The 16,303-nt window shown below is 38.0% G+C and overlaps 1 protein-coding gene across 1 annotated transcript in view; it reads right to left on the bottom strand.

Moving 5' to 3' along the window:
• LOC122515794 overlaps nt 1-16,303 on the bottom strand; it is a 164,562-nt gene that overhangs the window by 28,209 nt on the left and 120,050 nt on the right. Inside the window, exon 9 of the mRNA XM_043633252.1 lies at nt 2,810-3,142. Coding sequence (XP_043489187.1) covers nt 2,810-3,142 — 333 coding nt within the window. The remainder of the gene's footprint in view (nt 1-2,809; nt 3,143-16,303) is intronic.

Here is a 16,303-nt window from a genome sequence, read left to right on the forward strand (position 1 = left end):
AACTGAGAGGCAAAGACGGGCAAGCTCGTGTTTACCGAGTGGTAAATGGCTCTGCGCGTGCTAAATAATGAGAAAAGTAACAGATGCAAACGTTAGCAATTTTGCGACATATCTATCGTGTCGCATAAAAGGATTCATAAGCGGTTCTGCTGAGGCTTCCCCTACGACGTAAACTTAGGATGGTACAAACGAGCCGCGCGACGTACAAACGTTTCTCTTACTTCGTAAGTATGTGCTTGTGCGCGATATTCGACGATATTTTCAAACGAGAATCTCACGACTTCTCGTAATTTTGATTTGTTGCTATCGTAATAGCACGGGTGTATAAAACGAGCATGCATCGACGTTCTCTCTCTTTTTCTTGTGCCCGTAATGATGATGCTACAATTATTCGTTTCTCCATATGTGTATGTAAATGTATGAGTTTCAGAAATCGTATAATTTTAGCGAAATACGCGCGCTATTTTCTGCGACATTACACATTCTGCTAAGATTATTCAAACTAATCGATTTACCACGGATGTTTTTTAAGTTCGATTACCGATCATTCGAAAGGCCTACTCGTCCTTGGTTTTCTAAATAATTAAGACGTAGGTTTCATTTTATTTTCACGTAGGTTTGCTTGAAAAGCATTTTGGCGAGTAGACGCGACACTCTTTCGTTCCTTTTCTTCCTTTTCCTTTATCTTTCTTCTTTCCTTCATTACTCTTATCACTTTACTCTATCCTCAACGCGTTCTCCTATCGATCAAGATCTCATGCATATTAATAGGAATTCGATCGATTTTAGCCTGCCGGAGCTTTTTACTCCGTTTAGAGACATCGACGTTTCGACGCGTAAGCTCTTCTGCCGGCCGCAATGGTTATTATGCCATTAACGTAATGAAGTTAGGTGCGGAGAACATCCGCCGAGAACGGATAGAGAGAGAAAGAGAGAGAGAGAGAGAGTGAGGCAGTTGGAAGTTGGAAATTGGAAGAAAGAGAAATAGAAAAATGTAAGCTAATAAAAAAAACAAAACGAAATACGTGGGTGCGCTGAAAATTTCCGAGTCCACCACGCACCGGTTGGTTGAAAAGTCTTGAGTCTAGCACGGTGTGGAAAACCATAAAGCTCGAAACTTTTCAACCTACCCATATATACATACATTTTTTCTACAATTTATTTTTCCATCTAAAACAAACTGGTAACGGTCGAATATTGAATCTTACTGCTTGCACGGTGATGGATTCCTACAACTGTGTAGAATTTATAAAACACCGGTTCCTCATTGATTTCGCTTTCCCATCGTAATAACGACCAATTGATGCTTTAATTAATGAAATCCACAAGACAGCGCCCATCGTCAGTAGGAGGTCTGTATGGAGAGCAAACAGTTTATCGCTAGAACATGGCATACTCAGTAACAATTATTGGATCGATACATTCGTCAAACCGTTGGAGAGTTGACTGACGCGTTTGATAAATTTCTTGTGTCAACAAGTCAGTATTACGTAAGCATTATGCGACCGTCTTCGTCGTGTCAATATTTGGATAATTGGCCAATCGATCGATAAAAGAACAGCTTTGTTGATATGAAATAATCAAAAAATGAAAAGGAGTATTGCCGATTTTCCTAAACGCGACCGTTAAGAAAATTTTCACGGAAGAGTAGTACACGCGCGTTCTCAAAATATACGTTTGCTCATGGTTCTTCTCAACGGCTTTCGCCATCTTCGATTGATTTACTAAATCTTTACCCTACTCAAATCGGTACAGATCTGCAGTGCTGGAACTGCAGTGCTGGAACTGCAGCTCGAGTCGAGGTCGGGTAGGCATTCATTACTCTTCCTACGTATCTTCGGTAAGTACGAATCGCTGATCCTCTCATCGAAGACGAGCTGATCTGGCCTTCCCCACTTATACTTTCGTGGCCAGATCTGCTCACCGAATTGTACTCGTACCGGTTTTCTCAAATAAAGCATCTTTTCCATCGACTCGCCAACAACTGCAGTTGCATAAAAATCGAGCAAGATGTTCTATCTTTCTCTCTCTCTGTTCCTACTAAAATCAAATATAAAGGTTTCAAATGTATTTCAAGAATTTTTTCATTCGTCGAGTAAAAATATCTGGAAAGAGCGGCGGTAAACGTCGCGAGATACTGAAGTGAAAGGAAAAAGAAAAGTAAATATCAATTAGCGAATCGTACGATTTTATTTAATAGCTCGAGGAATGAAAAAATAAAGATAGAAAGAGAAATAAGGAAACAGAAGGATCAGGGAGCCGAGATAGAAGAGGAAAGCAGAGTAGTCGTCAGCCAATCTGACGGCACACTTTAATCTCTATTCACGAATACTTCGTTAATAGGATTTGTGGTGGATCGTTCGATGAAAGTAGTCAATGTTCATGTTTATAATATCATGAAATCAAAATAAGAGAAAAAATTTGTCAAGTGTAATTTTCGTAAATCAAAGAGAGAAATTGAAATAGAGATAGTGGTAAATGTGTCGATTAATAACAATAGGATTGACAGATGAATAGAGAAGTAATAGAGGAAGATTCGAGCAGGGCGTAGCCCGACAATTTGTCCTGTGTTCAATCTTTGTTGAAGAATGTACAATACAATATATATATAGCGCCATTTCGTTAGATGAATCACGCGTCGAAGAGCCTTTATCGTTGCTGCTCTATGCGATTTAAATTCCTCATTGAAAGCCTGCGCGTTAAATGACAGGAATCATAAAATTATTAATGACTTTTGTTATTTTTGACGAATTTTATTTTCCTTTTCATTGACTACTTTCTACTTATAAGAAATAATAAGCAAACTCACCTGCGAATGGTTCCAAGCTTTCGGCTTCGGGCTAGATCGCGCGTTATTAGGCGTGCTCGAACTTCCGGAATTACTCGAGAGATTGCTCAGCGATGCGTTTGATTTGACCGACGGCTTTTGACTTTTTTGGATTTGCGTGGTGCTTGGTGCACTTGCCGAGCCGTTTCTCTGTTGTTGCTGTTGCTGTTGCTGCTGCGCGGACGTCTGTTGTTGTTGTTGTTGTTGTTGTTGTTGCTGCTGTTGTTGCTGCTGCGTCTGTTGCATGATTTGCTGAATAAGCTCGAGCTGTTGTTTCGTGAGGCCATCGTTGCTGGCACCCGGAGACGACGCACTCTGTGAACAATAAAACAAAATATTTGGATGAATTTTGAATAAGCTTATATGCGTTAGGTGCCGAGATCAAAGACGTGCCGTGGGAGATTCGGTATGCGCAAACAATTAATTCTAATGGTATTTACAATTTTTCCGTTGAAAAAATTTCGTAATGGAGAAAGAGCATGCAGGATAACTGTACGCGCGTTACCGCGTATTACTCTCTTCCTACGTTACTTCTCGTCGTAACACTATGCGTTCCACGAAGCGCGGTTTCACGCGTGATCGCATGTTAATACATGCTCCGTCGAGTATCGATTGTTTCTTTCCAGTTAGTGTGTAGTACGTTTCACAGAGGACAAAAAAAACATCCACTTTCGTCTGTTTTCACGTATACAGGGTGTCCCTAGTAATGAGATCGGATTATATATTTGTTCCTTTTAGCAGGAGTGCATCGGTACAGTTGTAAAGGGTGCCAATTCAAACGGATCTCTACGTTAACGAAATTAATATATATCCTTTACTAACAATAAGAGTGATAGTGCTATACGTATACTTAAAGTTTAAATGAATTTTCGTGTTTTTTCATGACTTTTTATTTTGTTTGATAATCTTGCCAAATTTTCAAACAAGTACTTGGCGACGGAGGAAAGCTTGTTAAACGATGCAAGATTTTCTTTTACAATTTTTTTTTATCTGCAAAAAAGCAAGCTTCCGGTCTAGTTACTAAGGACACCCGGTATACAGATACCTTTTTACGCCTATTGTACAGCTGTGTACGTACATACGTACGTATATAGAACAACACTACTAACATCGTTACTCGCTTTCGGTTTTAGAATTAAGCGAATTTGGTGGAAATGCAAACTTCCCGCCTTTATCCGAGCGAATCGAAGCGTTATTAGGAATTTTTCATTGTAACCAGGGGGTGTGGCCATCGATGGTTCGAACATTTTCGAAAGCAATAGGAAAATGGCATTTTTGATAGTGAAAAATATAATAATGACAAGGAATGGTCGTCTGTCTCTTGCTAGGTGGCATAACGATTGCGCGTTACCAAGAGATGATCCTGAGTACTCCGCGTAACGGCACGGATTGAGCTGTCGATTAAAATTGGATTTGTTAATTACTGCTGGGAACGCGCGGTGGCCAGTGGCTACTATGCCTGATCCGGTTCATACCTTATTAAACCTTCATTTTGTAATTCCCACGTTGCCATTTGTCATCGTCGTAATCAGTGGCTACTTGTTTCCTGGACGCGCCGCCACTACTCATCCGTTTTCCCGTCGGCCATTATTTGCTATTCCCTTTCCTTTTCATTAATCTCTCATTCTACCTCTCTTTTCATAGTTAACTTTTCAATCTTCGTTTAAAAGAATTTCACTGAAATTCGAATGATTAACGACAATTTATGCGAGTCGCTCATAAATTGGGCTAACTTCTTATTCGTTGAAATAATATTTCTTATTTCAACGAATATTTTATGTTTGGAATATTCATATTGATCCGTAATTCGTTAATTCGAGGATTTGAACGTACGATTCGTAAGCTCTCAAAAAGATCGTACGCTTGTCAAAGAAACGACAACGTGTTCAATCTTTTATTACTCCTCTTACCGCTCTCGAGAAGTAACTGTTCGCGTGTCTCGTGTTATCTTTCAGAAAAGACACGTGTCTCTGACAAATCGTCATTTCCAGGAACGAAGTATTATAGAAATGCCGGGAACACTTTCCATCTTTTTTATGTTTTTTATCTCGTTCCCCCAGCCCTCCCCTTCCCATTCCTCTTGCCCTCCGTCTTTCGTTTTTCATCTCTGTCCGCATGAAGTCTAGGGTAAGCATTCGCGTCTCTCCACTCATCTCTCCGTCCTACACGCGAGAATCGCATTATTTTTCACCTAGGAATCTCCTCGCACCTCGTATGTTCTCTCATCCATCATCTCAGACTTTGGAGCCCTCTGGTCTTCATTCCTTCTCTTCTCACACCCACTTCTCCTTCGACCTAGTTTTCTTACCCGTCGAGCTTTTCATACGAAGCGTGCACTGGCGGTACTTATTGTAACGTAAGCACACCCGAAGAGAGAGAGCGTACGCTTTTCTTTGACACAAATATTTTCTTTTCCGTTTTAACTTGCCTACTGGCAGCACTAACTTTTTCTCATATAAATTTCCTTCCTCATTAATAGCGCCCTCGCTATTTATCTTCCTTTTTTTTTTTTAGACGCACGAGTCCTTTACCTCTTTTCGCCGAAATGACTAAATGACTTCTTTCCCCTAGTATTATATTTGATTGTGTACTTATTACTCTCCCTTTTACAGATTTTGAGTAACTTTTCTACCAAATCTTCTCATGCATAGACCACTTTTCCAAAGAGATCTTCTTTTTATCGCCTTTCTGGAGCCAACGTCGTTGCTTGACTTTAGTTTTTTCAACGTGGCTAAACCGTTGAGTTCCTGACATATATGTTAACGTTACTTTGTGAAATCTGTTAATTCGTCGAATGACTAATTAAATCCTCAAATAACTGTACTGACCTGTTTAAATACGAAAGAAGGCAGAATTACGTACTTTAATTAGGTAATATATAAATTTGCGAGAAGCGAGTAGTTAACGCATGAAATTGAGATTTGATCCGTAGATTAAATCTTATATAGCATTGCTTTCTAAAGTACAAGGAAGATAAGAACAAATTGTTGTAGAAAGAAAAGGAGATTTTTAAGACGGATTAAATATCAATCTCATATTTTTGAATTGTAAAACCTAGAGTTTCCACGCTTATCTGATTGAATTATTTAACGCTGCACATATACGTATGCACATACATGTGTATCGTCATATGCATTCATTTGCATAGGAACAAACACGCACGCGTACGTGTCGATCGAATAAGACTAACAATAAATATGAAAAAAGTTACGAACATCAATGTGTATTACAAGTTCGACAAAGAGATTTTGAAAAGAATAAAAACGACAATAATCGAATGCTTTCACCGCCCGAGGGTTAACGTATGTATAAACAAAACAACAAACAAAACATTAAACGACCGAGAAACCGTTGTTTCGATGAGTTTAATCTTTACCTAGCCCTTCCCTTCTCAGTTGTCATTCTTCTCTGCTTCCGACAAGACGGATCTAGATGTGTTCCTACTACAGGTATTATACATTTATATTATACATTTTTTTACCTAATGCAATGTTTTATATCCTCTTTTTTAACGATGCTCTCTCTAATCAATCATTTTTTTTTTATCGAACTTTTTGTTTATGTTAAATAAGTTTCTTTGTTTTGTTCCAGAAAGAATTCGACAAAATTTAAAATGCTTACGTTTTAATGAAACATTGGTATTTATTTGTTAATGTTTACCGATGTTAACGCGGTTTTATTTTAGTTTCCTCAATTCGCAACGATATTTACGCGTATATCCAATACTCGTATGCAATTAGTATTCAGTAATTTATTTAAGTAAATGCTTTTAGTTACGATAAAATTACTTTTTGAAATGTATGCTATATCAGATTCATTTAGTTAATCGAATAAAATAATTTGATCTTATTGTTAGAGCTAATTAAATTAATTTCTATAAATTACCATTGCGCAATGCATTAATCTATAGGTAGTACAGATAATGTATAATAACGATATACTTTAGTTTATTAAATATATATGCAAATTGTATTTAAATATAAAATTTCGTAATTTTTTATTTATAAGTAAATATTTTTTATTGATAGGAAAAAAAGGAAAATTATTAAGAAATTCAACGAAATGACATAAATGCAAAATAATGATTACAACAGTAGTCGCTCCCTTCCTTTATACGTTTATCTCTCTATCTCGTTTACTTCTTAAATATTGTCGAGAAGCGTGGGTCGATAAAAATGTTAAGTTTTCGGAAAGTACCTTTGACGTTTTTGTCCCCTTCGGTCCTTTTCCTATTCAAAGAAAAGAAGGAGATCATAAATTTTCTTCTTTTTATCGATTACTCGCGCTTGCACACGGGTGAGAAAAAACGTTCTCGTTTGATAGCCTCGGCCAGGCTGACGGGAAAAAATTTGCGAAAAAATTTGTCGGAAAATTTGGCCAAAGAAACAAATAAAAGAAAAAAGGCTCGCGTATAGTAAGCATCACCTTTTCAAATAAAGAACAAATATATTTCTAAGACACATGCTAAGGTATGTCAATTTTACAAATCTAATTGCAATATCATCGAATTGCAGTATCAATTCTTAATCGAAACTGATTCGTTAAGATTAATTTTCAATGTACACGGGATGTTTACGCTTCTTTTTCTATAATTATTTGTTGCTACTTATTGTTAGTTAAAATCTTATACTAGAATTATACCGAATATTTAGACTTTTAAACAATTGTTCTATTCTAATTTTTTGTCCATGTTGTATGTCGAATAACTTGCGAATTGTTTAAGATTTGAAAAGAATATAGAAGGTTTGATAGAGTTTAGGTCCAGTTGCAAAACCGGTGTCGGTCAAAACTTTCGTAGTTCGCGGATTTTACGGATCACTACTATTCACAAGGACTTTCAGTTAGGACTTTGGTTCGACTACGAAGGAAAACTTTACAAACTGTGAAAAAAGATCGTTAACTAGTTTTTAAATTTGTTGTTAACGTCGACAAAAATATATCCTATAGAGTGTAGACTTGTGGTAGAAAGTTCTTCCGAATTGATTCGTTTTATAATATTATAATATATGTAATATTTAATTTGTAATTGCGAATATATATACTCGCGTTTCTAGTCGTTGCACCCAATTACAATATGAATAATTGATTTTTTTCTAAGGGCCGATTATTGAAAATATTACAAATTGATAAAATACGAATGCAGCAGTTCGTTTGGAGGATTCCATTTAGTAGTAATCCGTGAGCGTTTGTAACGGCGAGTATTGGAAACGAAGCGATCGACGTCCATCGCGTTGAATGAACGGAAAGCATATCTAGAGCTTTCACGTGGATGCTACAGTGAGAGCTTTACTCTACGAACCAAATATATTCCTGTACGCTGGTATAATAAAATATGAAAAATATAATAACCCGATTACGTTTTACGGAACGCTTCGTTGACTCGACGAATTGCAGAGAGGTTCGAACTTATTACCAGTTTGCTTGGTAACCAGATCCAATTCTTAACCTACGTATCTATCTTCATTTGAGCAGATATTAAATGTGTACGAACTTTTTTATCCTTTTTCATGATGAAGTCAAAAGATAATGCGAAGCTCGTCTCGATACGATATTTAAACTACAATATTTCTCTTCTCTGCGGAAGGAATGCGTCAGGGTAGCATACGTAATTTAGCGCCGACGACGAATGTGCATCCCAAAGATGCGTCTCTCTAACGCACTAGTTTGCAAGTGCACTAGCATTAGTAGTGGCTCTGAGAATCGCTCGAGAGTTAGACCACGGTTATAATCGGATAAATGGCTTATGTACTACTCTTGTTGCTATACGTATACGCCCCCACTTTACGTTGGTACACTGAATTCGCTTATTGCTTGGACACGATATAATTAAAGAGTTCGCAAGCATATTTTCCCAACCGTTCAAGAGTTTTCTCCTTTTAATTATGCAGTCAATAATAAGGAATTATGAAAGGATTTAAAGTTTCGCTTGAGTCCGACCTATCAAAATTTCGGCAATTCATACTTTGCCTTTCTAAATTACTTCTTGTACATACGCTATGTCATACGGACGATGCATCGTATCTATCAGATCGCATCGTTGGAAGAGGGATAATAATAATAACGTCGGGAAGCAGTAATTAATACCGAAAAGCGATGGGCTTGACTTCTTCTTATGTTGTCATCAATGTTCACGCAATATACTCTACAATTATATGATCGACACGATGCAAGCCCATTTAAGATAAATTGCTTCTAAGAACAGGATAATATTAGATCTTGGGAAGTTTCATTGTTATAATTTTTCTTCGTAATACCTAGATTCAAGCATGAGAAAAAGCTGAAAGTGTACGCTATAGAACGACCGATAGATTCAGCTAACCGGTATAAATTATTCGATATCCCGGAATTATATCAATTATTTAATTGTGAATATATATTTCATATTCTGACCGAATAAACCAAATGTCGAGCCGTGAAACGGTTGGCTCGCGAGGAAAGCTCTTTCCGCGCGAAAGGAAACCCACCTACGATGATGTATACTTTCGTGTTATATTTTGGTTATCTACGAGTAATATCCGGTGCCAAGAAACCGATCAAACAATTTTTTTTACCAAACGCACCTTTAGGACATTTAGTTTTTGGTTTAGGTGAAACGCGTAGAGAGTGAAAGAATTTGAGATATATTTAAAAATAATACAACAAACGCAATAACATTCTGGCAATAAGTATGAATTAAGAATGCAAAGGAATTTATAGAACATAAGTGCATGTAAGTTTCTCAGCGATAAGTCGTATTTAAGTTTTTTTTTATTACCAGCTGCTAAATAATCTAAAAATATCATTTATTAACCGGTTTCTAGAGAGCACGCGCTTTCTCCGTTAATAATTCCCTTTACAGTAGAAAACTTGTTTTGAAGATTCGCTTCCGTAATTCAAACGACAAACATACAAAGTTTCTCGTAAAACCCATTGCCATGCGATTATGCACGGACGTGATTTAACAAAACTCCAAACACCGTAATGGCTAAAAACACGAAAAATCTATTCGACTGTAAGCATAAAATATCTAAAGAAATATTCATTTCGTTGAACTAACATCCGAAAAATGATTAATCGAACAATCGGCACAATTATTATCAATCAATGAATGTAAAAGCATTACTGCAAAAGGAATAAGGTTACTAGAGAAAGATTGTATAATTTATGAAGGGTAGTATATTCGTGAGAGTTTCGCTATAGTTTGTTCGGATGCGGATCGAGCCTTTTAGTTTTGTCTGTTCGCTTCGCATTCGTACACGGATATAGAAGGTTTTCCCCGAAACGAATGTGTTTTATGCGAATACAGGTGTCCAATCTCACATACGTTAGCGAATGCGAGGGAGGACGCGATGCGCTCGTATCGTACGCGCTTTATCTGCGAACTTTGTAAGCGCTACTACGACCGAAAAAAGTCGCACATTCGGAGATTCCAATCTCCAATTAGCTGTATATCAAACGAACGCGCGTCGAGCACAAACCTCCCCCTAGTTTTTCTTCCACTCTCTCCTTCGCTTCCGCAATGAACGAGGAAAAAGTGCGGAAAGCCTTCCTTTTTCTCTCGCGACGACGAATATAGAGAGGTACCACCGTTATGTATTTCGAGCACGGTCGGCACGTAACACTCGTAATAAATACTAAACACGAGAATATACAAGCTTTCGAGAAAAGTTCGAGCGGTTCTACGCCGAGAGCGTGCGTTACCTTTTTTTTTTCTCTTCGATGGAAAAACGAGATTTTTCGTTAAAAGAATAACGTTAAATACCATTTTACATTCGGTTCTCGTTTTGCTGACTCAGTTATTCGCGAACGAAGAGCAAACAAAATATAAATATCGTTTTATCGATCCGTGTGTGCGCACCAGTGCTCGCAAGGGCCCGAGCAGCGCATTGGTGCACGAGTTTCGTTTGTGTAAATAAACGAAAATTCTCGGATCTCCAATTAATTCTTCTGCTAATCAACGGTGTATGCGTACGATGGCTCTGGCCTACATACAAACTCTTATTTTTATGTATATGTGCATCTATACAAACATTGCACTAGTATATAATTACATGTTCTAATAAAAGTATCATAAGCCGCGTATCAAATGTGCGAGAAAAAAAGTGAAACGAGCACCAGTTGAGAATCCGATAATCTCTCTGCGATCTTATGTTCCACGATGGACGCAATAACGTATCTTATTTAAAACAGTTTTCCAAGCAAATATGTCCCTCTCGAATGTTCGCTACGTGAGCATGTTCCGCGGATGATCTTCTCGTCTATCGAGATTTCCATCTCTAATTAGCTGTTTATCAAACTACTATCAATGGGATAGTATTTACGGCTTGTGCATGGAATGCTTAATCATAATCGTAACATATATTCCCTAAGTTTATAGATTTTTTCGTTAAAGTGTCTTGTATTTGCGTCGATATCTACGTATATATTTAAACTGAAAGTATCGAAATATTCATTTTATCAACAATAACCACGATAATATATAACCTATGTAAACGTATATAATGGATTGTTCGGAAAGTAATTTCATTTTTTGCATAACAATGTCGTTAATCGCGTTTACTGATACATTCTGGAAACAGGCACTTGAAGCGTGACCAGAGTTTTTTACAAAGTTTCGAAGAAAATCGAAAGCGCCTTTCATCTCTTAGAACTTCTCTAGAACGTTCTTGCTGACCCTCTCTTTCTATCTATCACACACACATCGAGTATATATATAGAAGAGAGACGAGGTGACTTTGATGTGTACCTCTCGCGCACGTTGCAATTAGCGGGACGATGGATGGACGGACGGATAAAGCTGCAATACCAGAGATTGACAGATGATTAACGATTTTCGAAGCCGAGTAGAACCATTTCTGCAACTAGCTGGATATACGATGGCTCGTATGATGGCCAACCGATCTAAACTTACCTGCACGTTCGATAAATTCTTTGACGAAGAATCCGACGTAGAAGATCCGACGTAGGGAAGTTTTCGAGTTTTCTTTTAGAGTAACGTTTATCATTTTTCAACATTTTATTAAGACATTTCGCGACTTCGTTACAATCATATCTCAATTTATGCATAGTTAGAAATCATCGGTGCTCCCTGAAGCATGATTCTACTTAAGGTTCTACAAGGTACCACTTGAGTCCTGCCACGTTATCGAGTCTTTTAACATAAGTTTATTAAAGGAACGTTCGCCGACTCCGTCGAAAAGCATTTCCGTTTCTGCGAATTCTTTGATTGGCAGAAGGAAGGAGGGAGAAAGAGATAGGGTCGAGTGGGAAGAGGCAAATAGGAAGGCAGAGCAAAGTCTAAGGAGGAGGAGGAGGAGGAGGAGAAGAAGAAGAAGAAGAAGAAGAAAGCTGCTAATAGAGAAAAGGATAGAAGACGCTCTTTCGCTTCGCCTTCCTTCTGAAAACGACGAAGACTCGAAATTGGAAGGTGAAGCCTTCGAGTGGCCTAAGCTTGTCGACGGTTAACAAGTTTCCGTCGAGGGTCTCTTCTTGTCTCTCTTGTCGTGTGCTCTAGCAGGAGCCTCAGGGGTAAATATAGCAACTCGACGTACATGTCGTAGGAAATGGTTGTTCGCAAGACGGTAGAACACACACTCGGCCTCGAAACGATACGGCTCGTCTTTCTCTTCTTCCTCCACCTCCACCACCTCCTCCTTTACCACTTCCTCTTCCTCTACGCCGGAAGCACGCGCGTAAGCTCAGGATATTGTGCCCGTACAATATCTCTCGTACGTAGCTCTTTCTCCTTTTCCTTTCCCACACACAGTTCGGCCCTGACAATCGTGGTAGGTAATACATTCGAGGAGAAACAGAGCGGCCGGTAAGCTCGATAACCGGTAACCGGTTGGTATATGGAGCACTTTTGATTAAAGCTTCTCGTCGAGCACTTTGTCCGTTGGGATGCCAGAGAAACTCGATTAGTTTAGCTGCACGAAAGGGATACAAGACTTTTGCGGTGCTTCGCATTCGTAGAGAAAACCACCGTAAAGGGAAATTCTATCTTCCACCTAGCGCTTTCCTGTATCCATCCATCCATCGTCCCAATTTCTCTCCCACTCTTTTTCGTCCCGATATGTCCTACTAAGGGTAGCCGCCTGCGGCAATATAGTCGCTGGCTGCGCGTTGAATCTAGTCGTAGTACGTCCGAACTCGATTAGCTTTTTCGTGCGACGAGATATTATATAAAGGTATCTTTTTAGGTACCCTTTTGATTTACCCAACTCGTACGGATTCCATTTTACCTCGGATAGGAACATAATATACAATTTTTCATTAATCTCTCCTTATAAAATATCTCTTGTAGAATGTTTCAAGTATGTCGACCGGTTAAATATCTACATCGTTATGATTGATCGTATACCAAGGTAGTTTGAGATGTTTTGAACGTTTACCGAAGGATGGCGTTACTCGTCAAACTAATACTAGCATTACTAATATAGCAATTGTCAAAATTCAACAAAGTCTCTGACAATTATAACCCTTTCGGTCACTATTGTACATCAATGAATGTCAGTATTTTTGTCAAAATTCGAAATGAAAATTCGAAATGAAAATTCGAAGAAAAAGTCGAATATAATGGCAATTACGGCAAGTTATGGCAAAATTACGGCAAAACGCATAATAGCGTCATATTATAAAAAAAACTATTCTAAATGTTCGTCGTCGTCTATATCAGGTGAGACTCTCGAACGCTTATCTCCGTTTCTTTTCTACGGTCGAAGGAGAAAATTTGTTTTTTCCTTTTTAGAACCGATAAATCAAAGCGAACTGTCCAACATGTCGATCATTAATAACGCTAGTGCTTTGCCTTTTTCCTCGCGGCTCACTTGCACTCACGCGCATTGCTCTACACTGAAAAATCGAAGTTTTTCTCGTATGCGTGTACACGGACGCAGCTGCCTCCGAGCGCGCAACCTCAAAAAACTTGCCAGCACGTACGGTTTAATGGATCGAAACTACGTTGTACCGAGTTCTACCGAGTTACATCGACTCGTTTATTTTTCACAAGCGCCATTTTACGATGAACGGAGGAAAGAAACAAACAAAAAAATACAGAATACTTAAAGTGATACACGTTGTGAATTCGAGTTCAAATACAAACAAAATCTTATTTGATAAAACAATTGATTTTCGTATAAGTGAAAATTAGATAGAAAAAAAGTGCTAAGATTATAAGGTCATTTTTGCGCTCCCGTTCCATCGGAATTTGTGCTGTATCAGCGGGATAAAAGAATTCAAATTATTGATACGAATTATATTCATCATTAACTATGTATATTTCTCTCTTTGATCATCTCTGTAAAAGGAAAAACAAAGAAAAAAACAACGGTGCCTCCGTTCTACGAACTACGAGGATAAAAATAAGCTCGCAGAATTTAAGACGGGTGCGAGGATATCGTCCGACATAAATTCCTTGTATTTTAAATTCTACGTTCATTCGCGTGTGTGTCAGTGACAAAAGCATTAAATTCGTAGTACATAGCACTAGTATTCGCATAGCACTACTATTCGCATAACCGAAAATACATATCACTCCGACGCGCCGTCGGCGTATAAAATATATGGAAGTAAAAACGCGCGCTAACAGGGACACGGCCTTTGAATAACTAATAAAATAGCATCGTTTGACCGGTTGAATTTTACAGATCACGCTATATTTTTATCACCAGGCGAAATCGCACGCCATGCATTCCGTTAATGATACCAAAAATTTGATAATGCTTGAAGATCGCGAATACGCCTGAACAATAGGAATCTAATAAGCGTCAATTCAATTTTAAAATGAATTCCCAGTCCGCGAAAATGATTGATTCTATTCTGCGAATGAGTAGAAAAACAAATTTATCGAAATTCCATTTGGAAAATACTAAATAAAATCATGCGTTTTCAACGACGCGATCGATATTTCTTTATATATGCAATCTTTATATCTCTCATTTTAGTAACTCATTTTTGATGAAAATAGAATCCTCCAGCAGAATATTTGTTTTGCGAATCTCTTGCGAGAGTGGACGTCAATTTCCTTTCTCAAGTGCAACTTGCACGCTTCGATGTTTATAGCTCGTCGTGCTCTTCAACGCGAAAGAATTTATCGAGAAACTCGATTTTCATTTCGTATAATTCTACACAAATTTGTTCCTTATATATTTCCTGAGGTTAATACGCGTTTTATCGTAATATAAGCTGGATTAAATAAAGAGGATTATCTCTAATTACAGCCGTTTTACAAACACTAGAAACATTGTTGGTCTTTTATAAACGAGTAAGTACGTCTGTAAAGAAATACAAAAACGCAGAGGAGGATCATCCGTTTAGGGTTTTCTCTTGCAACTATTTAACGTGGATCCTCGTCCGCGATAAATGAATCTATTTATAAAGCTTTCCAGTCTTTATATCGCGGAATTGGAACGAGGCATATTTTTCTTACCACGTTTCGACGATTACGGTAATGATCCTTCGTTTATATACATCGTAGTAGAGCAAAAATACGGATCTGCCTTTCCTAGTAGTAGGGATTTTAAAAGAGACCATTACGCGCTAATACTCATTAAGATTGCGATATAGAGATAGAGCAAAACACGATATATTCTTGGTCTTACGAAAATTTTGTCGCGGTAGCCTTAGCAGCAGTTTTCCTCGAAAGATTCAATGAAATTCTGACCGAACGATAAATCGTTAGCGTACTCGTTGGAAACACAATTATTTTTCAATCATTTTTTCATTTCAAAGAAGTCCTTCGTTTTGTTCGCTATAACGCTTTCTGACCGAATTTGCGATTTCGAGTTAAAACACGAACGAGATTCCCCAAAAAACTCGTCTTCGAGACCTATGCCACGAAATTCTTCAACAAAATTTATTGCTCTAAAACTGATACACTATTATAACTATACTAAACGATTAAACTCTTTTATGTTATAGTAATCCAAGGAGTCTTTTGTTACTTTCAAATGACGTTATTTGAAAAATAAGGCTAAAAGGCCATTTCGCTTAATCGATCTACGCGAGTATACCAATGCTTTTGTAATCGAAGATACAAGACATTGACAACTTCGATGAAAAAGATGAAAGGTCAGTTAAATGAAAAAAAAAATAGCACCGATATTTAGGCTAGCATCATTTCCAAATGCAAATCTTTGATTTATCGATACGTTGCGCGCGCACATTTTGCGCGAATGGGCAGATTGAGAGAGAGAAACATTCGAAAACTTCAAAGTACGTCGAACGTAATTTGCAAAGTTGGAGATAGATACGGCGAGCGGACCAGATCTCTTTCCGATCTCGATCGAGATTTTCCAAAGGCAAAGAGACGCGTAAGTAGATGTGCACAAATGTGCACACGGTTGATTCGAACCAATACAAACTGAGATAGTACGCATGTTGGAAGGTACAATCGTGAAAATGTTACATGCGAATATTTGAATTGTGTTAGTTCCGTCCTTGGAATCCCTCTGACCCAGTTTCCAATCTCCCAATGGTAAGAAGATAATTCCAGTGCAC

This window comes from Polistes fuscatus, unplaced genomic scaffold (assembly GCF_010416935.1).
Source record: "Polistes fuscatus isolate 324 unplaced genomic scaffold, CU_Pfus_HIC Scaffold1, whole genome shotgun sequence".
Taxonomy (NCBI): domain Eukaryota; kingdom Metazoa; phylum Arthropoda; class Insecta; order Hymenoptera; family Vespidae; genus Polistes; species Polistes fuscatus.